The 26,832-nt window shown below is 43.8% G+C and overlaps 1 protein-coding gene and 1 pseudogene across 1 annotated transcript; both read left to right on the top strand.

Moving 5' to 3' along the window:
- Positions 1–122: 122 nt before the first annotated feature.
- Positions 123–16,553, top strand: LOC118941529 (annotated as a pseudogene).
- A 6,457-nt stretch (positions 16,554–23,010) lies between these two features.
- On the top strand, positions 23,011–26,317 carry LOC110516050 (erythroblast NAD(P)(+)--arginine ADP-ribosyltransferase-like). The gene is made up of 2 exons (XM_036953886.1): positions 23,011–23,141; positions 25,262–26,317. Exons 1-2 carry the CDS (start codon positions 23,064–23,066, stop codon positions 26,012–26,014), a joined length of 831 nt encoding a protein of 276 aa, XP_036809781.1. The 5' UTR covers positions 23,011–23,063; the 3' UTR covers positions 26,015–26,317.
- The last annotated feature ends 515 nt before the right edge of the window (positions 26,318–26,832 follow it).

The raw sequence follows: 26,832 nt of genomic DNA on the forward strand, positions 1-26,832 counted from the left end.
GAGTCCTATGAGCACTGAGTCCTATGAGCACAATAAGTCCTATAAGCACCATGACTCATATGAGCACTATGAGCTCTATGATCCCTATGAGCCCTATGACCTCTATGCGCACTATTAGCACTATGAGTCCTATGAGTCCTGAGAGCCATATGTTTCATATGAGTCCTATGAGCACTATGAGCACTATGAGCATTATGAGCACTGAGTTCTATGAGTCCTATGAGCACTATGAGCACTATGAGTTCTATGAGTGCTATGAGCACTATGAGTCCTATGAGCACTATGAGTCCTATGAGCACTATGAGCCCTATGAGTTCTATGAGTCCTATGAGCACTATGAGTCCTATGAGCACTATGAGCCCTATGAGTTCTATGAGTCCTATGATCACTATGAGCCCTATGAGTTCTATGAGTCCTATGAGCACTATGAGCCCTATGAGTCCTATGAGCCCTATGAGTTCTATGAGTCCTATGATCACTATGAGCCCTATGAGTTCTATGAGTCCTATGATCACTATGAGCCCTATCAGTTCTATGAGTCCTATGAGCACTATGAGCCCTATGAGTCCTATGAGCACTATGAGCCCTATGAGTTCTATGAGTCCTATGAGCACTATGAGCCCTATGAGTCCTATGAGCCCTATGAGTCCTATGAGTCCTATGAGCACTATGAGCCCTATGAGTCCTATGAGCCCTATGAGTTCTATGAGTCCTATAATCACTATGAGCCCTATGAGTTCTATGAGTCCTATGATCACTATGAGCCCTATGAGTTCTATGAGTCCTATGAGCACTATGAGCCCTATGAGTTCTATGAGTCCTATGATCACTATGAGCCCTATGAGTTCTATGAGTCCTATGATCACTATGAGCCCTATGAGTTCTATGAGTCCTATGAGCACTATGAGCCCTATGAGTCCTATGAGCCCTATGAGTTCTATGAGTCCTATAATCACTATGAGCCCTATGAGTTCTATGAGTCCTATGATCACTATGAGCCCTATGAGTTCTATGAGTCCTATGAGCACTATGAGCCCTATGAGTCCTATGAGCCCTATGAGTCCTGGTCAACTGTAGTGCACTATTTAAGGAATAGGGTGCCGTTTGGGGGACATTCTGTGAAGTGATGTATCTCATAACAAATGGTTAACTTTTCATTCCAATGAAGGCCTTTTTTTCTCTGTCAGCTGTTGTCTGTTTTTTCTTAGTTCAATAAGAGAAGCAGCATTTAGCAAATCATAGGAGAAAAGTGATATTTTTCATATATTTTATTTTCATGTTTGATGAGTGAATGTGCATTGTGAGGGAGGGACGAGAGAGAGAGGGATACCAGAGAGTTGTGTAGAGGGAGGGACACCAGAGAGTTGTATAGAGGGAGGGATACCAGAGAGTTGTATAGAGGGAGGGATACCAGAGAGTTGTATAGAGGGAGGGATACCAGAGAGTTGTATAGAGGGAGGGATACCAGAGATCAGTGGAGGCTGCTGAGGGAAGGACGGCTCATAATAATGTCTGGAACGGAGTCAATAGAATAATATCAAACATGGTTTCCATGCCATTAGTATGAGCCGTCTTCCCCTCAGAAGCCCCCTATGTTTTAGATGCCTCAGTGTATGTGCACGCGTGCGCGCGTGTGTGTGTGTGCTAAAGTATCCTTTTCTGGCGTTCCACTGTTTCATCACAATTACACGCAGGGGTGAATCCTAACTTCCACTTAAGTCAAACATTCACTTAGTAATGCATTGATGTCATATGGAGACTACATGAAAATTGGACCTGAAGTTAGGATTCAACCTTTAGTGATGTATAAGAGAGAACCAAAAGATTCTCCTTTTCTGGCCTTCCACTGTTCTGACACAATTACCCTGTCAGGTTACTTCTTCATCCAATTGTCATTTGCTTTCACTTTCATTTCCATGGCAATACGGTCACTCTCATTTCCTGTCAATGGTCAGGTGGAAGGTAACATAGAAGTAGAGCCATTCATTCCAGTTTTACATAAAGTACAGTAGCAGGATGCTACAGATGTCCAGAAAGGACAAGAGTCTTTAAAGGACAGAGAGAGAGACGGAGGAAATATAGAGAAAAGGAGAGGGACCTGACAGGAAAAATAATATCACAATCTTAGAAGAACATGAGAAAGGAAAACGTGAATGACAGAGAGTTGTAAAGAGGGAGGGACACCAGAGAGTTGTATAGAGGGAGGGATACCAGAGAGTTGTATAGAGGGAGGGATACCAGAGAGTTGTATAGAGGGAGGGACACCAGAGAGTTGTAAAGAGGGAGGGACACCAGAGAGTTGTATAGAGGGAGGGATACCAGAGAGTTGTATAGAGGGAGGGATACCAGAGAGTTGTATAGAGGGAGGGATACCAGAGAGTTGTAAAGAGGGAGGGATACCAGAGAGCTGTAAAGAGGGAGGGATACCAGAGAGTTGTATAGAGGGAGGGATACCAGAGAGTTGTAAAGAGGGAGGGATACCAGAGAGTTGTATAGAGGGAGGGATACCAGAGAGTTGTATAGAGGGAGGGATACCAGAGAGTTGTATAGAGGGAGGGACACCAGAGCGTTGTATAGAGGGAGGGACACCAGAGAGTTGTATAGAGGGAGGGACACCAGAGAGTTGTATAGAGGGAGGGACACCAGAGAGTTGTATAGAGGGAGGGAGTGGAAGAGAGAGGGATACCAGAGAGTTGTATAGAGGGAGGGAGTGGAAGAGAGAGGGATGACAGAGAGTTGTATAGAGGGAGGGAGTGGAAGAGAGAGGGGTGACAGAGAGTTGTATAGAGGGAGGGAGTGGAAGAGAGAGGGATACCAGAGAGTTGTATAGAGGGAGGGAGTGGAAGAGAGAGGGATGACAGAGAGTTGTATAGAGGGAGGGAGTGGAAGAGAGAGGGATGACAGAGGGGATAATGAACGTATGAATGAAGGTTAGTCAAAGCTTCTGTATACTACAAACAATCTGTATGCTTTGGGAAGGAGGTGTCTGCTGTTTACTCAGAGGTGGTGATGACAGACACTTCATGTTGTTTGGGAAGGAGGTGTCTGCTGTTTACTCAGAGGTGGTGATGACCGACACTTCATGTGTGAATACTCAACAATCACACAAAATACACTGAGGAACAATACAATTACTAAACACAGAGAGAAAGATTGAGTGGGGAGAGAGAGTGGTAGAGATAGAGAGAGAGAGAGTGGTAGAGGGAGAGAGAGAGAGAGACATAGGGAGGAGTCAAAGATGAGTTTAATGTCATTCCCACTGATTGAAGGAGAGAAAGTGATAGAAAAACAGGTTGAGTGAAACTATCCCTTGTTTATTTAAACCACCTCCTGATAGTTCCACCTACAATGACATTAACACAGGTAACACATACAACACAAACACCATCCAAAGCCATTAATCCTAAATTAATCCACCTTTATTGTTTGATTGAGAGGTATTTAATACAAAGAACACATTTTGTCTGAAGAGGGAGATTACTCTTTCCCCAGTTGAGTAAATTTCACCAGAGATGACAGTTTCTCCACCTTGTTTTGATTTACATAGTTTTTTTTCTCATAGTTTTATTTCTCATCGTTTATTTCTCTGTTTCTCACAAAGGTTATGATAGAGCAATCCTTGCATGAGTCAGAGCATTCGAAGCATACTTCCACAGAAACAGCACAGTGCAGTACAAGATACAAACAAACAGACTAACAGCCATGTAAAGACCTTGACGTGGAGCTAGATGGAACAGCACAGTGCAGTACAAGATACAAACCAACAGACTAACAGCCATGTAAAGACCTTGACGTGGAGCTAGATGGAACAGTACAGTACAAGATACAAACAAACAGACTAACAGCCATGTAAAGACCTTGACGTGGAGCTAGATGGAACAGTACAGTACAAGATACAAACAAACAGACTAACAGCCATGTAAAGACCTTGACGTGGAGATGGAACAGCACAGTACTGGTACAAGTTACAACAGGCCTTTACTGTAAAATATATCCCAAGGAGAATAACCTGTATAAATGAAGGTTCAATTAAATAATACACATACAGGCTACCAGTAGGAACACAGAGGAGAATCAAGACTGTAGCCGGACAACACAACATCAGGAACAGAGTGGAGAATCAAGACTGTAGCCTGACAAAAACAACATCAGGAACAGAGTGGAGAATCATGGCTGTAGCCTGACAACACAACATCATCAGGAACAGAGTGGAGAATCATGGCTGTAGCCTGACAACACAACATCAGGAACAGAGTGGAGAATCAAGACTGTAGCCTGACAACACAACATCAGGAACAGAGTGGAGGATCATGGCTGTAGCCTGACAACACAATATCGGGAACAGAGTGGAGAATCATGGCTGTAGCCTGACAACACAACATCAGGAACAGAGTGGAGAATCATGGCTGTAGCCTGACAACACAACATCAGGAACAGAGTGGAGAATCATGGCTGTAGCCTGACAACACAACATCAGGAACAGAGTGGAGGATCATGGCTGTAGCCTGACAACACAACATCAGGAACAAAGAGGAGAATCATGGCTGTATCCTGACAACACAACATCAGGAACAGAGAGGAGAATCATGGCTGTAGCCTGACAACACAACATCAGGAACAGAGTGGAGAATCATGGATGTAGCCTGACAACACAGCATCCGGAACACAGTGGAGAATCATGGCTGTATCCTGACAACACAACATCAGGAACAGAGTGGAGAATCAAGACTGTAGCCTGACAACACAACATCAGGAACAGAGTGGAGGATCATGGCTGTAGCCTGACAACACAACATCGGGAACAGAGTGGAGAATCATGGCTGTAGCCTGACATCACAACATCAGGAACAGAGTGGAGAATCAAGACTGTAGCCTGACAACACAACATCAGGAACAGAGTGGAGGATCATGGCTGTAGCCTGACAACACAACATCGGGAACAGAGTGGAGAATCATGGCTGTAGCCTGACAACACAGCATCAGGAACAGAGTGGAGAATCATGGCTGTAGCCTGACAACACAACATCAGGAACAGAGTGGAGAATCAAGACTGTAGCCTGACAAGATCATACAGTATATTTTTGTATACTGTAGTACCACATGAAAGTTAAACATGTCTTCCAATAAGGTGATTTACAGTATCGTTATATTGGTAGGTGATAACTGTCTCCAAAATACACTCTTTTCTCATGTTCACCTTCAACAGAGAAGCCTGTTAAATACTGAACAAAAATATAAATGCAACATGTAAAGTGTTGGTCCCATGTTTCATGAGCTGAAATAAAAAATCCTAGATATGTTCCAAATGCACAAAAAGCTCATTTCTCTCAGATTTTGTGCACAGATTTGTTTACATCCCTGTTAGTGAGCATTTCTCCTTTGCCAAAATAATCCAATAAGCCTGACATGTGTGGCATATCAAGAAGCTGATTAAACAGCATGATCATTACACAGGTAATGCGCTGGGGACAAAAAAGGCCACTCTAAAATGTGCAGTTTTGTCACACAACTCAATGCCACAGATGTCTCAAGTTTTGAGGGAACGTGCATTTGGCATGCTGAATGCAGGAATGTCCACCAAAGTTGTTGCCTCACAAATTAATGGTAATTTCCCTACCCATAAGCCGCCCCCAACGTAACATTAGAGAATTTGGCAGTACGTCCAACCGGCCTCTCAACCGCAGACCACGTTTAACCACCACGCCAGCCCAGGACCTCCACATCCGGCTTCTTCACCTACCGGGATCGTCTGAGAACAGCCACCCAGACAGCTGATGAAACTGTGGGTTTGCAGAAGCAAAGAATTTCTGCATAAACTGTCAGAAACTGCTTCAGGCAAACACATCTGCGTGCTTGTCATCCTCATCAGGGTCTTGACCTGACATTGTAATCAACTTCAGTGGGCAAATGTTCACCTTCGATGGCAACTGGCACGCAAATGTGCTCTTCACATTTGCGTGATCGAGCGGTTTGCTGATATCAACGTTGTGAACAGAGTGCCCCGTGGTGGAGGTGGGGTTATAGTATGGGCAGGCATAAGCTATGGACAATGAACACAATTGCATTTTACCAAAAGCAATTTGAATGCACAGAGATACCGTGGTGAGATCCTCAGGCCCATTGTTCTGCCTTTCATCCGCAGCCATCACCTCATGTATCAGCATGATAATGCACATCCCCATGTCGCAAGGGTCTGTACACATTTCCACAAAGCTGAAAATGTCGCATTTCTTCCATGGCTTGCATACTCACCAGACATGTCACCGATTGAGCATGTTTGGGATGCTATGGATTGACGTGTACGACAGCTTGTTCCAGTTCCAGACATTATCCACCACCTTCACAAGTCATTGAAGAGGAGTGGGACAACATTCCCACAGCCATTGAAGGGGAGTGGGACAACATTCCCACAGCCATTGAAGAGGAGTGGGACAACATTCCCACAGCCATTGAAGAGGAGTGGGACAACATTCCCACAGCCATTGAAGAGGAGTGGGACAACATTCCCACAGCCATTGAAGAGGAGTGGGACAACATTCCCAAGGCCATTGAAGAGGAGTGGGACAACATTCCCATGGCCATTGAAGAGGAGTGGGACAACATTCCCACAGCCATTGAAGAGGAGTGGGACAACATTCCCACAGCCATTGAAGAGGAGTGGGACAACATTCCCACAGCCATTGAAGCGGAGTGGGACAACATTCCCACAGCCATTGAAGAGGAGTGGGACAACATCCCCACAGCCATTGAAGAGGATTGGGACAACATTTCCACAGTCATTGAAGAGGAGTGGGACAAGATTCCCAAGGACATTGAAGCGGAGTGGGACAACATTCCCACAGCCATTGAAGAGGAGTGGGACAACATTCCCACAGCCATTGAAGCGGAGTGGGACAACATTCCCACAGCCATTGAAGAGGAGTGGGACAACATTCCCACAGCCATTGAAGAGGAGTGGGACAACATTCCCACAGCCATTGAAGAGGAGTGGGACAACATTCCCACAGCCATTGAAGAGGAGTGGGACAACATTCCCACAGCCATTGAAGAGGAGTGGGACAACATTCCCACAGCCATTGAAGAGGAGTGGGACAACATTCCCACAGCCATTGAAGAGGGGTGGGACAACATTCCCACAGCCATTGAAGAGGAGTGGGACAACATTCCCACAGCCATTGAAGAGGAGTGGGACAACATTCCCAAGGCAATTGAAGTGGAGTGGGACAACATTCGCACAGCCAATGAAGAGGAGTGGGACAACATTCCCATAGCCATTGAAGAGGAGTGGGACAACATTCCCACAGCCATTGAAGAGGATTGGGACAACATTCCCACAGCCATTGAAGCGGAGTGGGACAACATTCCCACAGCCATTGAAGAGGAGTGGGACAACATTCCCACAGCCATTGAAGAGGAGTGGGACAACATTCCCACAGCCATTGAAGAGGAGTGGGACAACATTCCCACAGCCATTGAAGAGGAGTGGGACAACATTCCCACAGCCATTGAAGAGGAGTGGGACAGCATTCCCACAGCCATTGAAGAGGAGTGGGACAACATTCCCACAGCCATTGAAGAGGAGTGGGACAACATTCCCACAGCCATTGAAGAGGAGTGGGACAACATTCCCAAGGCAATTGAAGAGGAGTGGGACAACATTCGCACAGCCATTGAAGAGGAGTGGGACAACATTCCCATAGCCATTGAAGAGGAGTGGGACAACATTCCCACAGCCATTGAAGCGGAGTGGGACAACATTCCCACAGCCATTGAAGCGGAGTGGGACAACATTCCCACAGCCATTGAAGAGGAGTGGGACAACATTCCCACAGCCATTGAAGAGGATTGGGACAACATTCCCACAGCCATTGAAGAGGAGTGGGACAACATTCCCACAGCCATTGAAGCAGAGTGGGACAACATTCCCACAGCCATTGAAGAGGAGTGGGACAACATTCCCACAGCCATTGAAGCGGAGTGGGACAACATTCCCACAGCCATTGAAGAGGATTGGGACAACATTTCCACAGCCATTGAAGAGGATTGGGACAACATTCCCACAGCCATTGAAGAGGAGTGGGACAACATTCCCAAGGACATTGAAGCGGAGTGGGACAACATTCCCACAGCCATTGAAGAGGAGTGGGACAACATTCCCACAGCCATTGAAGAGGAGTGGGACAACATTCCCACAGCCATTGAAGCGGAGTAGGACAACATTCCCACAGCCATTGAAGCGGAGTTGGACAACATTCCCACAGCCATTGAAGCGGAGTGGGACAACATTCCCACAGCCATTGAAGCGGAGTGGGACAACATTCCCACAGCCATTGAAGAGGAGTGGGACAACATTCCCACAGCCATTGAAGAGGAGTGGGACAACATTCCCAAAGCCATTGAAGAGGAGTGGGACAACATTCCCACAGCCATTGAAGAGGAGTGGGACAACATTCCCACAGCCATTGAAGAGGAGTGGGACAACATTCCCACAGCCATTGAAGAGGAGTGGGACAACATTCCCACAGTCATTGAAGAGGGGTGGGACAACATTCCCACAGCCATTGAAGAGGAGTGGGACAACATTCCCACAGCCATTGAAGAGGAGTGGGACAACATTCCCAAGGCAATTGAAGAGGAGTGGGACAACATTCGCACAGCCATTGAAGAGGAGTTGGACAACATTCCCATAGCCATTGAAGAGGAGTGGGACAACATTCCCACAGCCATTGAAGAGGATTGGGACAACATTCCCACAGCCATTGAAGCTGAGTGGGACAACATTCCCACAGCCAATGAAGAGGAGTGGGACAACATTCCCAAGGCCATTGAAGAGGAGTGGGACAACATTCCCACGGCCATTGAAGAGGAGTGGGACAACATTCCCACAGCCATTGAAGAGGAGTGGGACAACATTCCCACAGCCATTGAAGAGGAGTGGGACAACATTCCCACAGCCATTGAAGAGGAGTGGGACAACATTCCCACAGCCATTGAAGCGGAGTGGGACAACATTCCCACAGCCATTGAAGAGGAGTGGGACAACATCCCCACAGCCATTGAAGAGGATTGGGACAACATTCCCACAGCCATTGAAGAGGAGTGGGACAACATTCCCAAGGACATTGAAGCGGAGTGGGACAACATTCCCACAGCCATTGAAGAGGAGTGGGACAACATTCCCACAGCCATTGAAGCAGAGTGGGACAACATTCCCACAGCCATTGAAGACGAGTGGGACAACATTCCCACAGCCATTGAAGAGGAGTGGGACAACATTCCCACAGCCATTGAAGAGTATTGGGACAACATTCCCACAGCCATTGAAGAGGAGTGGGACAACATTCCCACAGCCATTGAAGAGGAGTGGGACAACATTCCCACAGCCATTGAAGAGGGGTGGGACAACATTCCCACAGCCATTGAAGAGGAGTGGGACAACATTCCCACAGCCATTGAATAGGAGTGGGACAACATTCCCAAGGCAATTGAAGAGGAGTGGGACAATATTCGCACAGCCATTGAAGAGGAGTGGGACAACATTCCCATAGCCATTGAAGAGGAGTGGGACAACATTCCCACAGCCATTGAAGAGGATTGGGACAACATTCTCACAGCCATTGAAGCGGAGTGGGACAACATTCCCACAGCCATTGAAGCGGAGTGGGACAACATTCCCACAGCCATTGAAGAGGAGTGGGACAACATTCCCACAGCCATTGAAGAGGATTGGGACAACATTCCCACAGCCATTGAAGAGGAGTGGGACAACATTCCCACAGCCATTAAGGCAGAGTGGGACAACATTCCCACAGCCATTGAAGAAGAGTGGGACAACATTCCCACAGCCATTGAAGCGGAGTGGGACAACATTCCCACAGCCATTGAAGCGGAGTGGGACAACATTCCCACAGCCATTGAAGAGGATTGGGACAACATTCCCACAGCCATTGAAGAGGATTGGGACAACATTCCCACAGCCATTGAAGAGGAGTGGGACAACATTCCCACAGCCATTGAAGAGGAGTGGGACAACATTCCCACAGCCATTGAAGAGGAGTGGGACAACATTCCCACAGCCATTGAAGAGGAGTGGGACAACATTCCCACAGCAATTGAAGAGGAGTGGGACAACATTCCCAAGGCCATTGAAGAGGAGTGGGACAACATTCGCACAGCCATTGAAGAGGAGTGGGACAACATTCCCATAGCCATTGGAGAGGAGTGGGACAACATTCCCACAGCCATTGAAGAAGATTGGGACAACATTCCCACAGCCATTGAAGCGGAGTGGGACAACATTCCCACAGCCATTGAAGCGGAGTTGGACAACATTCCCACAGCCATTGAAGAGGAGTGGGACAACATTCCCACAGCCATTGAAGAGGATTGGGACAACATTCCCACAGCCATTGAAGAGGAGTGGGACAACATTCCCACAGCCATTGAAGCGGAGTGGGACAACATTCCCACAGCCATTGAAGAGGAGTGGGACAACATTCCCACAGCCATTGAAGAGGATTGGGACAACATTCCCACAGCCATTGAAGAGGAGTGGGACAACATTCCCACAGCCATTGAAGCAGAGTGGGACAACATTCCCACAGCCATTGAAGAAGAGTGGGACAACATTCCCACAGCCATTGAAGCGGAGTGGGACAACATTCCCACAGCCATTGAAGAGGATTGGGACAACATTCCCACAGCCATTGAAGAGGATTGGGACAACATTCCCACAGCCATTGAAGAGGAGTGGGACAACATTCCCACAGCCATTGAAGAGGAGTGGGACAACATTCCCACAGCCATTGAAGAGGAGTGGGACAACATTCCCACAGCCATTGAAGAGGAGTGGGACAACATTCCCACAGCCATTGAAGAGGAGTGGGACAACATTCCCACAGCCATTGAAGCGGAGTGGGACAACATTCGCACAGCCATTGAAGAGGAGTGGGACAACATTCCCATAGCCATTGAAGAGGAGTGGGACAACATTCCCACAGCCATTGAAGAGGATTGGGACAACATTCCCACAGCCATTGAAGCGGCGTGGGACAACATTCCCACAGCCATTGAAGCGGAGTTGGACAACATTCCCACTGCCATTGAAGAGGAGTGGGACAACATTCCCACAGCCATTGAAGAGGATTGGGACAACATTCCCACAGCCATTGAAGAGGAGTGGGACAACATTCCCACAGCCATTGAAGCGGAGTGGGACAACATTCCCACAGCCATTGAAGAGGAGTGGGACAACATTCCCACAGCCATTGAAGCGGAGTGGGAAAACATTCCCACAGCCATTGAAGAGGATTGGGACAACATTCCCACAGCCATTGAAGAGGAGTGGGACAACATTCCCAAGGCCATTGAAGAGGAGTGGGACAACATTCCCACAGCCATTGAAGAGGAGTGGGACAACATTCCCACAGCCATTGAAGAGGAGTGGGACAACATTCCCACAGCCATTGAAGAGGAGTGGGACAACATTCCCACAGGCCACAATCAACTCTATGTGAAGGAGATATTGAATGTTATTCTGATCCACGCCCCTACGTTTTGTTTAAAGTATCTATCACCAAAAGATGCATACTGTATCTGTATTCCCAGTCATCCATATATTAGTGCCTATTGAATTTATTTAAATTGACTGATTTCCTTATATAAACTGTAACTCAGTAAAATGTTGTGTTAATTTTTCATCAACTATCCTAAGTGATTTATAGTACAGCGGGTGCATACATCTTTAGTATAGGGTCTGTGAATCAGCGGGAATCGAACCCACCACCCTTACATTACTAGGGACACATTATCAGCCAAGAGAAACAGGACCTCAGTTCTTAACTGTCAATGTGTTTCACCTTGGCTAGATTTTGTAGCACTAGCAATACTGTATGATGTGGTATAATTAATCAATAAGGTCCAAGGGGGTGTGCTATATGGCCAATATACACCGGCTAAGGGCAGTTCTTACACATGACTCAACATGGAGTGCCTGCATACAGCCCTTGGTGGTGGTATATTGGCCATATATCACAAACCCCTGAGGCGCCTTATTGCCATTATAAACTGGTTACCAGCATAACTAGAGCAGTAAATATACACGTTTTGTCATACCCGTGGTATACAGTCTGATATACCACAGCTGTCAGCATATCAGTATTCAGGGCTGGAACCCCCTAGTTTATAACACAACCTCAGTTACTGTAACTTTAGTGGTCAGAAGTACAACAATGGCACCATTTCATCCAAACACATCAGAATGTTTGCTGAACGTTGCTGGAATGCAGACATCCAACATTCTGTTCTTGAGAAAACATTGACACCCACTTTAAAATATGTAGAAACCTGTGATTGTTTGTGTGTGCGTGTGCATGTGTGTGTGTGTGTGTGTGTGTGTGTGTGCCAATGTCTCCTCCTTCTCTAGCCTTCCACTGTTTGGATACAGTCACCCACTGGGGCAACTCTTAACATCCACTGTGTGTGCTGGTGTCCATGTGTGTTATTGTACTTCTACCTGAATGACACGCTAAGCTTGGACTAAAACCACACAGGTCCAATACAAACACTAATAACATGTCCCTGTATTGAGGCAGTAACAGGGTGATGGTGGACTAATAAAATGTCCCTGTATTGAGGCAGTAATAGGGTGATGGGGACTAATAAAATGTCCCTGTATTGAGGCAGTAACAGGGTGATGGGGACTAATAAAATGTCCCTGTATTGAGGCAGTAACAGGGTGATGGTGGACTAATAAAATGTCCCTGTATTGAGGCAGTAACAGGGTGATGGTGGACTAAGAAAATGTCCCTGTATTGAGGCAGTAACAGGGTGATGGTGGACTAAGAAAATGTCCCTGTATTGAGGCAGTAACGGGGTAATGGGGGACTAAGAAAATGTCCCTGTATTGAGGCAGTAACAGGGTGATGGGGACTAATAAAATGTCCCTGTATTGAGGCAGTAACGGGGTAATGGGGGACTAAGAAAATGTCCCTGTATTGAGGCAGTAACAGGGTGATGGGGACTAATAAAATGTCCCTGTATTGAGGCAGTAACAGGGTGATGGTGGACTAATAAAATGTCCCTGTATTGAGGCAGTAACAGGGTGATGGGGGACTAAGAAAATGTCCCTGTATTGAGGCAGTAACAGGGTGATGGGGACTAATAAAATGTCCCTGTATTGAGGCAGTAACAGGGTGATGGTGGACTAAGAAAATGTCCCTGTATTGAGGCAGTAACAGAGTGATGGGGACTAATAAAATGTCCCTGTATTGAGGCAGTAACAGGGTGATGGGGACTAATAAAATGTCCCTGTATTGAGGCAGTAACAGGGTGATGGTGGACTAATAAAATGTCCCTGTATTGAGGCAGTAACAGGGTGATGGGGACTAATAAAATGTCCCTGTATTGAGGCAGTAACAGGGTGATGGGGACTAATAAAATGTCCCTGTATTGAGGCAGTAACAGGGTGATGGGGACTAATAAAATGTCCCTGTATTGAGGCAGTAACAGGGTGATGGGGACTAATAAAATGTCCCTGTATTGAGGCAGTAACAGGGTGATGGTGGACTAATAAAATGTCCCTGTATTGAGGCAGTAACAGGGTGATGGTGGACTAAGAAAATGTCCCTGTATTGAGGCAGTAACAGGGTGATGGTGGACTAAGAAAATGTCCCTGTATTGAGGCAGTAACGGGGTAATGGGGGACTAAGAAAATGTCCCTGTATTGAGGCAGTAACAGGGTGATGGGGACTAATAAAATGTCCCTGTATTGAGGCAGTAACGGGGTAATGGGGGACTAAGAAAATGTCCCTGTATTGAGGCAGTAACAGGGTGATGGGGACTAATAAAATGTCCCTGTATTGAGGCAGTAACAGGGTGATGGTGGACTAATAAAATGTCCCTGTATTGAGGCAGTAACAGGGTGATGGGGGACTAAGAAAATGTCCCTGTATTGAGGCAGTAACAGGGTGATGGGGACTAATAAAATGTCCCTGTATTGAGGCAGTAACAGGGTGATGGTGGACTAAGAAAATGTCCCTGTATTGAGGCAGTAACAGAGTGATGGGGACTAATAAAATGTCCCTGTATTGAGGCAGTAACAGGGTGATGGGGACTAATAAAATGTCCCTGTATTGAGGCAGTAACAGGGTGATGGTGGACTAATAAAATGTCCCTGTATTGAGGCAGTAACAGGGTGATGGGGACTAATAAAATGTCCCTGTATTGAGGCAGTAACAGGGTGATGGGGACTAATAAAATGTCCCTGTATTGAGGCAGTAACAGGGTGATGGGGACTAATACAATGTCCCATTAGTGTTTAACAATGGCAACATTCTCCTGAACAAACACTGTTATTCATGTGACTTTTTTGTGTCTTATGGAGACAAAAGAGTGTGTCCAGTGTGTGTGTGTGTGTGTGTGTGTGTGTGTGTGTGTGTGTATGCCTGCGTGCAATGGGACCTGTATTAAACTGTGTCAACAATATAACTGTTGGATTAGGTTCTAACTATACAGTGGCTGGACTCCACCATAAACTACACAGTCAGTGGCTGGACTCCACCATAAACTACACAGTCAGTGGCTGGACTCCACCATCAACTACACAGTCAGTGGCTGGACTCCACCATAAACTACACAGTCAGTGGCTGGACTCCACCATAAACTACACAGTCAGTGGCTGGACTCCACCATCAACTACACAGTCAGTGGCTGGACTCCACCATAAACTACACAGTCAGTGTCTGGACTCCACCATCAACTACACAGTCAGTGGCTGGACTCCACCATAAACTACACAGTCAGTGGCTGGACTCCACCATAAACTACACAGTCAGTGACTGGTCTCCACCATAAACTACACATTCAGAGGCCCAACCACTAAGGCCACATCCCAATAGTCTCAATCTGCTTCCGTCCTCTTCCTGTCCCATTTCCTTATCTCCTATCACAGATCAGAAAGACCTCACCATATGAATGCAATAAGATGGAACTCTATCAACCTACCAGGTCTCTCACATCTCAGTCATAACAAAGGAATGGAATTCCGTCAACCTACCAGGTCTCTCACATCTCAGTCATAACAAAGGAATGGAATCCTGTCAACCTACCAGGTCTCTCACATCTCAGTCATAACAAAGGAATGGAATTCTATCAACCTACCAGGCCTCTCACATCTCAGTCATAACAAAGGAATGGAATTCTGTCAACCTGCCAGGTCTCTCACATCTCAGTCATAACAAATTAAAGGAAACAACCATAACCAGCATTATTTGAATATTGGGATACTGTCTAAATCATACCCTGGACACTGGCATGAGAGACCACTGAATCCAAACACACACTAATGTACCCAGAGGCCTTCAGTCTTGACAGGGTGCAATCTGCACATCAACCAGCAGAGGGCAATATTTAACTCAACCAGCTAAAGGAATGATAGGCAGACAACCCTTTGACTAGGCCCTGGGTAGGCACCACACTGTATGTGTTTGATTATGTACAGGGGATACCTAGTCAGTTGCACAGCTGAATGTGTGTGTGTGTGTGTGTGTGTGTGTGTGTGTGTGTGTGTGTGTGTACTGAGCTAAGGGGTTCGTGGTTTGAGGGGTACGTGCCTGTGAACATAACCACAAGAGCTCTGTTATAACAAGACCCCCTGAAAGCTGAACATTTGAATGCTGATTCTGTATCTTTAAAGACAGTTCATCTCCATTACAAGTTGACGTTGGACCAGCATATTTTGACATCTTGGCAAGACACAAGATCCGAACTTTTGCTGTATTTTTTCCTGCCTTGGAATTTGGGTGTGATCTCCAAGATGGTAAAATACTATAATATTTAGAGAGAGAGAGAGAGAGAGCTATTTCTATACTAGATATGTATTTGTTTTAATTTACATATATTTAAACATATAGAAAATGGTCCTCTGTTATTACACATTTTGCCTGTATTTTTCTACCATAATGTCTGAAGGTTCATCTCAGCCTGGTCTCAATTCCCCCAAATCCTTAGACATGTTCCCTAACCCCGTTGATGACAAGTACCAACTGAAAAAATGTACAAGAAGGTGCAGGAGGAATATCTTCCAAATGAAAACAGCAATGTAAGGATCTTCAAACAAGCCTGGATAGGGGCAGAAGGATGTGCAATAGATGTGAAGGAATGATTCCAAAAGGACAAGTCCAAGTACAAACAAAGACCTGTCACACCACACATCGAAGAGCGAACATGGAGTTTGTCGATGAAGTGAAAAAGGTCATCAGATTTGGCTTCTTTGCCTCCAGCTCTTTCCTAAAGGTCTTGACATATTTTGGGGAGGAGTCCTGCTTTGAGATAGAGACATGTTTTGGCGCTGACCTGAAGTCCTACCCAGAGATGGGGAATTATGAAAAGGAGGTGTTGATTCCACCAAATGAAGTGTTCAAAGTTACTGCCGTGCAGTAAGAGAGAAAATTATGAAAACCTGTGGTACAATGTTGTGTATAAACTAAAGAGTATCAAGCCCACCTTAGAGTAACCTGCATTTCAACATTTTTAAGAAGCCAATTATTAATTAAGAAAATAAATCTTGATCTTGAGTCATTGTCCCTAAATAGAATTGAAATCAAACAGTCCGGCTACTTATCCTTCTTATAGTAAATGAAGCCAAACAACGTGTCTTCAGTGTCTAAAGCTTTTATTGTAATAGGATAATTGGTTTATTGGTGGATGTTACATAAAGACCTCATCCTGACTACCAGAAATAGTTATTATTAAGATGTGTGTATTAACCTGTGTATCAGACTCCATAGGAGATTTTAAAGCACTTATATACCTTCTGCAGCTTGTTTCAACATGAATAAAGACAATCATTGAGCTTGACAGCAGTATGTCTAGTCCTTTTAGTTATCACTTTCACTGTACTACATTTAGACAAACTGAAGATACAACATTACATGGGCCACTGATTAAGATGTAATATAACATGACACGAGTTGAATTGTCCAATAAAGTGATACAGGAAAGTAAAAACTGTTGGGGGGAATGTTTACTGCAATTTATTCCTTTGTACAGCAACATCAAACAATAGATTACAACAAATGATCAAATATTACAAGATACTACCCCCCCCCCCCAGTCATTTTCTCTCCAATAAGAGGGAAATCAGAAAGGACAATACAAACTGGGTAGAGGTAGGTAGGTTGAGACAGAATGAGAATGAGAGAGAGAGAGAGAGAGAGAGAGAGAGAGAGAGAGAGAGAGACAGAGAGACAGAGAGACAGAGAGACAGAATGAGAATGAGAGAGAGAGACAGAGAGAGAGAGAGAGAGAGAGAGAGAGAGAGACAGAGAGACAGAGAGACAGAGAGACAGAATGAGAATGAGAGAGAGAGACAGAGAGAGAGAGAGAGAGAGAGAGAGAGAGAGAGAGCGAGAGAGAGAGAGAGAGAGAGACAGAGAGAGAGAGCGAGAGAGAGAGAGAGAGAGAGAGAGAGAGAGAGACAGAGAGAGAGACAGAGAGAGAGAAAGAAGTCTACAAGTAGAACCTGGATTATTTGGTTTATCCTGTAATACACTAACTTCAATTAGTAAATTCTGGATGTTTCTTCACAAAGTGCCTGATTGAACCACAGGCATGTCACCCATCACCAGTTGATTCTCATAGCAGGTGGTGCCCCGCCCTGATTGGCCCACAGGCATGTCACCCATCACCAGTTGATTCTCATAGCAGGTGGTGCCCCGCCCTGATTGGCCCACAGGCATGTCACCCATCACCAGTTGATTCTCATAGCAGGTGGTGCCCCGCCTCTGCTGTCCTTGTTTGGCTCCGAAGTTTATACTTGGGGCCTCAAGGTTTGCCATGGTGCTGTTTTCCTTATTCTCTGATAGGTGATTAATTGATTAGTGGTATATTGGCTATTAGTATTCCAGTCCTGAATCAGTCCCTGATTAGAGGGGAAGGATGATGATGAGGTTGAAGGGTCTTTCGGTACTGTTTTGCAAGCAAGCACACATGCACACGCACACACGCACACACACACACAAACACGCATATGCGCGCACGTACACACGCACACATGCACACACAAACAAACACTCACATGCATGCACACGCATACACACGTTCACACACGCAAATGCACACCTTTTCTCAGTGTCAGCAGTGGTGTTGCTGTTGTTAGTCATGTTCACACAACACAGATCAGTATGAAAGAAGTATGAACAAACTATTCTCAGAAGCCACGTGGTGTTTCCTGCCTGTGTGTGGGTGTGTGTGAGTGTGTAAGAATGTGACCTCTATTGATCTGTGCAAACACACATCCCTCCACAGCTACAGTATGTCTGCTGGATTATGTTCCATCTATACGGTGGCTGGACTCCAGCATAAACTTCACATATTCAGCTATTATCCCAATCACTATTTCGAGCGAGAGAGGGGGGGGGGGGGGGGCATTACATTTCTGTGTTAGATAAGTATTTGTTTTGTTTATATTCCTTCTGCAGCTTGTGGCAAAATGAATAAAGAAAATCATTGAGCTTGACTACAGTATGTCTCGTCCTTTTAGTTGTCACTTTCACTGTACTACATTTAGACCGTCTGAAGATACAACATTACATGGGCCACTGATTAAGATGTTATATAACATGACACGAGTTGAATTGTCCAATAAAGTGAATCTGGAAACTACCGACTGGTGGGGGGACATTTACTGTAATTTCTTTTTTTGTGCAGCAACAGCAAACAATGGGTTACAACAATTACAATAAAATACTAAATATTACAACATACTCCCCCCTGGACATTTTGTCTACAATAAGGGGGAAATCAGAAAGAATAATAAGAATTGGGTAGAGGGAGGGAGATAGGGAAAGAGAGAGAGAGAGCAAGAGACAGAGATACCAAGAGAGACACAGAGAGAGACTCAGAGAGAGACTCAGAGAGAGACACAGAGAGAGACACAGAGAGAGAGACACAGAGAGAGAGAGTGCAACAGAGAAAGTCTACAAGCGGTACCTGGTTTATCCGGGTAATACACTAACTTCAATTAAGTCAATTCTGGATGTCTCTTCACAAAGTGCCTCACCCTGATTGGCCAAAAGTCATGTCACACATCACCAGCTGATTTGCATAGCAGGTGGGGCCACCCACCCGCAATCCATGATTGGCTCCGAAGTTTATACTAGGGGCCTCAAGGTTTGCCATAGTTCTGTTTTCCTTATTCCCTAAAAGTTAATTAATTGATTGGTTGATTGATAGACTAATCGATCAATCAGTTGATAGATTAAAGTGGTATATTGGCTATTATTATTCCAGGCCTGAATCATTCCCTGATTAGAGAGGAAGGATGATGATGATGTTGAAGGGTATTTCTGTACTGTTACGCATTCACACACACACACGCACCCACACACCTTTTCTCAGTGTCAGTAGTGGTGTTGCTGTTGTTATGCCTGGGTGTGTGTGTTAGAATGTGACCTATGTTGATCTCTTTTCCATCTATACATTGGCTGGCCTCCAACATAAACTTCACACATTCAGCAGCAATGTTTCCAAACACTAAGGCCAGATCCCTTCCTTTCCTTGTCTCCTTTCCTTGTCTCCACCACAGATCTGAAAGACCTCACCATATGAACACAATATGATGGAACTCTATCAACCTACCAGGTCTCTCACATCTCAGTCATAACAAAGGAATGAAACTCTGTCAACCTACCAGGCCTCTCACATCTCAGTCCTAACAAAGGAATGGAACACGGTCAACCTACCAGGTCTCTCACATCTCAGTCATAACAAAGGAATGGAACACGGTCAACCTACCAGGTCTCTCACATCTCAGTCATAACAAATGAATGGAACCCTGTCAACCTACCAGGTCTCTCACATCTCAGTCATAACAAAGGAATGGAATTCTGTCAACCTACCAGGTCTCTCACATCTCAGTCACAACAAAGGAAAGGTAACAAACATAACCAGCATTATTAGAATACTGTCTAAATCATACCCTGGATACTGGCAGGAGAGACCACTGAAAACCAAACACACACTAATGTACCCAGGGGCCTTAGTGTCTTGAAAAGGTGCATTCCTCACAGCAGCCAGCAGAGGACAGTATTTAACTCAACCAGCTAAAGGAATGATAGGCAGACAAAGCTTAGTCTAGGCCAGGGGCAAGCAACCCTGTTCCTGGAGTGCTGCAGGGTTTTGTTCCAACTAGGCTCCACACCAGACCAACTGAGCTAATTTATCAGTTAAGTGAATGACAAAATTCAACACACCTGGTCTTCCTGGTTGGTTCAATCAAAAACATGAAGTGCCTACAGCACTCCAGGATTAGGGTTGTTTACTAGGTGCAGTACTTAACAAAAAAAAGGTACTTTCCAACCCTCTCCTCAGGGATAACCAGACTGGCACACCTGCTTAATTTAGTCAAGGGGTTGATTGTTAGTAGACTGAATCAAGTGTTCTAGTTTAGCACTAAAAACTAAATGTGACACGTCTGTTGGTCCCTGAGAAGAGGGTTGGGGCCTCAAGCTTCACTGTAGTACTGCTTTCCATTATTCTGGGTGATTGATTGATTAGTGGTATATTGGCTATTAGTATTCTAGACCTGAATCAGTCCCTGATTAGAGGGGAAGGATGATGATGGGGTTTCAGTGACTTTCTGTACTGTTACTATGGGAACCTTTTCTCAGTATCAGCAGAGGTGTTGCTGTTAGTCATGTTCACACATAGCTCAGTATTGAAGAGGTATGAACAAACAATTCTCAGAAGCCATGTAGTGTTTCCTGCCTGTGTGGGGGTGTGTGTATGCCTGCGTGCATTAGATTGTGACCTGTATTAATCTGTGTGAACACACATCCCTCTACAGATATAACTGTTGGATTATGTGCTACCTATACAGTGACTGGACTCCACAATCAACTACACAGTCAGTGGCCCAAATCTAAGGCCACATCCCAATAGTCCCAATCTGCTTCCTTCCTTTTCTTGCCCCCTTTCTTTATCTCATATCATTTGTAAAACATCACAGATCTGAAAGAACTCACCATATGATCACAATATGATGGAACTCTATCAACCTACCAGGCCTCTTACCTCAGTCATAACAAAGGAAAAGTAACAATAATAACCAGCATTATTAGAATATTGGGATACTGTCTAAATCACACCCTGGAAACTGGCACGATAGACATTTTAATGCTGATTCTGTATCTTAAAAGACAATTAATCTCTGTTTCAATTTTCCACCAATATATAATATATTTTCACTTCGTGGCAAGACGAAAGACCCTAACCTTTACTGTGATGTATTTTGTCCAGGCTTAGACTTTGGGTGTGGACTCCATGATGGTAAGTTACTACACTCTTTTGAGACAGAGATCTACAAGCGGTACCTGGCTTATCCGGTAATACACTTTCTTCAATTAAGTCAATTCTGGACGTCTCTTTACAATGTGCCCCGCCCTGATTGGCCCACAGGCATGTCACCCATCACCAGCTGATTCTCATAAGTGGTGGGGCCCTGCCCCTGCCGTCCTTGATTGGCTCCGAAGTTTATACTAGGGGCCTCAAGGTTTGATGTCTTACTGTTTTTCTTATTCCCTGATAGTTTATTAATTGGTTGGTTGATTGATTGATCAACAGATGTGTGTGTGTGTGTGTGTGTGTGTGTGCGCAGTCACACACACACACACACACACACACACACACACACACACACACACACACACACACACACACACCTTCTCTCAGTGTAAGCGGTGATGTTGCTGTTATTAGTCATGTTCATACATTGTTGAGTATTTCTAGAAGTGTGAACAAACAATTCTCAGAAAACATGTGGTGTTTCCTGTGTGTGAGTTCAAATGTGACCTCTGTTGATCTGTGCAAACTCACATCCCTCTACAGATATGTCTGCTGGATTAGGTGCTACAGTATCTATATAGTGGCTGGACTCTAACATAAACTTGACAGATTCAGCAGCTATGTTCCCAAACACTAAGGCCATGTCCCAATAGTCTCAATATTTTCCATTCCTTTCCTTGTTTCCTTTAATTTGTAACCACCCCAGAACTCAACATATGAATGCAATATGATGGAACCCTGTCAACCTACCAGGTCTCTCACATCTCAGTCATAATAAAGGAATGTAAACCCAATCAACCTACCAGGTCTCTCACATCTCAGTCATAACAAAGGAATGTAAACCCAATCAACCTACCAGGCCTCTAACATCTCAGTCATAACAAATTAATGTAAACCCAATCAACCTACCAGGCCTCTAACATCTCAGTCATAACAAAGGAATGTAAACCCAATCAACCTACCAGGTCTCTCACATCTCAGTCATAACAAAGGAAAGGTAACAACCGTAACCAGCAGTATTAGAATATTGGGAAACTGTCTAAATCATACCCTGGGCACTGGCATTAGAGACCATTGAATCCAAACACACACTAATGTACCCAGAGGCCTTCAGTCTAGATGCGATGCATTCTGGGCAGAAGATGGCAGTATTTAACTCAACGGAATGATTGGCAGACAAAGCTTAGACTAGGCCAGGGTTAGGAAACCCTGTTCCAGGAGTGCCGGAGGTACTGCAGGATTTTGTACAAACTAGGCACCACACTGTATGTGTGTGAGTATGTGAAGGGAAAGGGGATACCTTGTCAGTTGCACAACTGAATGCATACATCTGAAATGTATCTTCCACATTTAACCCAACCCTTCTGAATCAGAGATGTGCAGGGGGCTACCTTAATCGACGTCATCGGCAACCGGTGAGAATGGAAGAGTTTTTCACCTTGCCAGCTATTGGATTCAAACCAGCAACTTTTCGATTACTGGACCAACGCTCTTAACCGCTTGGCTACGCGTGTCTGTGTGTCTGTGTGTCTGTGTGTGTGTGTGTGTGTGTGCGCTGTGTAATGGTGTTTGTGGTTTGATGGGTACTTGTGACTGCCTGTGCCTATTCCTAGTAAGAGAGGAGGGACTGTGAAAGTAACCTCAAGAGCACTGGTATAACAAGGCTCTCTGATAGCTGATCTCCAATACATTTTGACATTGGACCAATATATGTTGACATCATGGCAAGACACAGGATCCTAACCTTTGCTGTGATGTATTTCTTCCAGGCTTGGACTTTGGGTGTGGACTCCAAGATGGTAAGATACGACACTATTTTGAGAGAGAGAGAGAAATATTTGCACATAATGACATTTGAAATGTCTTTATTCTTTTGGAACTTCTGTGAGTGTAATGTTTACTGTTAATTTGTATTGTTTATTTAACTTTTTGTTTATTATCTACTTCACTTGCTTTGGCAATGTTAACATATGTTTCCATGCCAATAAAGCCCTTAAAGTGAAAATGAAATTGAATTGAGAGAGAGGTGTTAGAGTATTTTCTTTTTGTATTACATTTTTGTAATATATAATTATTTGTTTATTTTATCTATTTGATATATTTATATATATATATATATGTGTGTGTGTACAGTACCAGTCAAAAGTTTGGACACACCTACGCATTCAAGAGTTTCTTATATTTACTATTTTCTATATTGTAGAATAATAGTGAAGACATCAAAACTATGAAATAACACGTATGGAATCATGTAGTAAACATAAAAGTGTTAAACAAATCAAAATGTATTGGCCACCCTTTGCCTTGATGACAGCTTTGCAAATGATTTGCTCTGCATATAGTTTATCAGTCTGACATTGAATAAACAAGTCATAACTAAGGAGTTTCCTTGCTGGTTTTATTATTAAATGAAAATGTAAATAAATGATAGAGTGAGGCTTGATGGCTTCAAATGATTGGTTACTCTTTAATTTCACGCAGCTTCTTTGGTTACATTCATAGTGCAAATTACAGGTGGGGGTTTGCTCAGCAACAAGAGTGAGACATGAGCTCCCCTAAATGAAACAAAGTCCAACTGTGGGGTGGGTCTCTAAATATTTATAATTTGACTGACAGCAAGATACATCAATCTTACCAGAGAAAGCATTTGAATAAAACAGCACAGTAAGAGCTCTTTCACTGACAGATTGACCAGGTGAATCCAGGTGAAAGCTATGGTCTAATATACTGTAGATGTCACATCAATCAGTGTAGTTGAAGAGGAGGAGACAGGTTAAAGAAGGATTTTTAAGCCATGAGATTCTTTAAAGTACCTCTTTGCGCTAGGTGGGATGCAAGCGACATCCGGTGCGAAATTCAAAATACAAAATTCGTAATATTAAACATTCATGAACATACACAGGTCCTACATCATTTAAAAGCGTAACTTCTTGTTAATCCAGTCGCTTTGTCAGATTTCAAAAAGGTTTTACGGAGAAAGCATACCATGTGATCATCTGAGGACAGCGCCCTGTGTACAAAAGCATTACAAACATTCCCCAAACAAGCAGAGGCGTCACGAAAGTCAGAAATAGTGATAAAATAAATCACTTACCTGTGAAGATCTTACTAGTTGGTAGGTGATCAAATACTTATGTCATGCAATAAAATGCAAATGATTTACGTTAATCATACAATGTGATTTTCTGGATTTTTGTTTTAGATTCCGTCTCTCACAGTTGAAGTGTACCTATGATAAAAATTACAGACCTCTACATGCTTTGTAAGTAGGAAAACCTGCAAAATCGGCAGTGTATCAAATACTTGTTCTCCCCACTGTATGTATAATTATGGATGTATAATAAGCTATAATGGGCAGTCATTTTGGACCGGGAACACAGAATTAACTAACATGAAACGAACACAACAATGCATTCCAGATGACTATCTCATGAAGCTGGTTGAGAGAATGCCAAAATAGTGTATAAAGCTGTAATCAAGGCAAAGTGTGGCAAGTTTGAAAAATCTCAAATCTCAAATATATTTTCATTTGTTTAACACTTTTTTGTTTACTACATGATTCCATATGTGCTATTTCATAGTTTGGATGTCTTCACTACAATTCTACAATGTAGAAAATAGTACAAATACAGAAAAAACCTTGAATGAGTAGGTGTGTTCAAACATTTGACTGGTATTGTGTATAGTATTATAGCTACTACTTTTATTGTGTAACTGTTTTTTTCATAATTGTGTGTATCACTTTGCTTTGGCAACATTTGCCTCATAATTTACACCATTAAAGCATATTGAATTTGAATTAATTCATTTTAGAATGAGAGCAGAAAGAGAATGATAATTAAAATTAATTTAAATATTTACAAAATATTCCTCTGTTTTTACACTCATTGCCTGTTTTTCCCCTCCATTTTCTTTGAAGGTTCATCTCCGTCAGCCTGGTCTCAGTTCCTCCATAACCTTAGACATGGTCCCTAACTCTGTTGACGACATGTATAAAGGATGCATAAAAGAAATGGGCAAAAAGGTGAAGGAATATCTTCCAAATGAAACCAATACAGGAGGGATCTTCGAACAAGCCTGGACGAAAGCAGAAACATGTGCCTCAAATAAGTACAAATCAGTCAACAATAAACTACACGAACTTAGTTACAATCACATTAGAGCTATCTGTGCTTACACAGGAGGTCAAACTAAGATATACCCAGTGTTCAACGAAGCTGTCCGGACCAGTAGATATGAGTACACAACCTCCTTCCAGTTCCACTCCCTGCATTTCCTGCTGACTGACGCCATTCGCATCCTGAAACTAAAACAAAATACCTGTCACACCACATACCGGAGAACCAACATGGAGTTTTCAGGTGAAGTGAACAAGGAAATCAGATTCGGCCTCTTTGCCTCCAGTTCTTTCCTAAAGAACTTGACACATTTTGGAGAGAAGTCTTGCTTTGAGATAGAGACATGTTTTGGCGCTGACCTGAAGTCTTTCCCCAGTCTGGGGAATTATGAAAAGGAGGTGTTGATTCCACCATATGAAGTGTTCAGAGTTACTGCCGTGCTGAAGAAAGAGAATGATAAAAACCTTTGGTGCGATGTTGTGTACAAACTAAAGAGTATCAAAACACTGAGTAACCTGAATTGCAAAATTTTTAACAAGACAACAATGAATTAAGAAAATCTGTGTTGATCTTGAGTCATTGTCCCTAAAGACGATTTAAAACTAACAGCTATGCTGCTTATCTTTCTAAAAGTAAATGAAGCCAAACAACGTGTCTTCAGTGTCTAAAGCTTTTATTGTAATAGGATAATTGGTTTATTGGTGGATGTTACATAAAGACCTCATCCTGACTACCAGAAATAGTTATTATTAAGATGTGTGTATTAACCTGTGTATCAGACTCCATAGGAGATTTTAAAGCACTTATATACCTTCTGCAGCTTGTTTCAACATGAATAAAGACAATCATTGAGCTTGACAGCAGTATGTCTAGTCCTTTTAGTTATCACTTTCACTGTACTACATTTAGACAAACTGAAGATACAACATTACCTGGGCCACTGATTAAGATGTAATATAACATGACACGAGTTGAATTGTCCAATAAACTGATACAGGAAAGTAAAAACTGGTGGGGGAAATGTTTACTGCAATTTATTCCTTTGTACAGCAACATCAAACAATAGATTACAGCAAATGATCAAATATTACAAAATACTACCCCCCCCCCAGTCATTTTCTCTCCAATAAGAGGGAAATCAGAAAGGACAATAAAAACTGGGTAGAGGTAGGTAGGTTGAGACAGAATGAGAATGAGAAAGAGAGAGAGAGAGAGAGAGAGAGAGAGAGAGAGAGAGAGAGAGAGAGAGAGAGAGAGAGAGAGAGAGAGAGAGAGAAAGAAGTCTACAAGTAGAACCTGGATTATTAGGTTTATCCTGTAATAAACTAACTTCAATTAGTAAATTCTGGATGTTTCTTTACAAAGTGCCGCG

Source organism: Oncorhynchus mykiss, chromosome 19, assembly GCF_013265735.2.
Source record: "Oncorhynchus mykiss isolate Arlee chromosome 19, USDA_OmykA_1.1, whole genome shotgun sequence".
In the NCBI taxonomy this organism is placed as follows: Eukaryota; Metazoa; Chordata; class Actinopteri; order Salmoniformes; family Salmonidae; genus Oncorhynchus; species Oncorhynchus mykiss.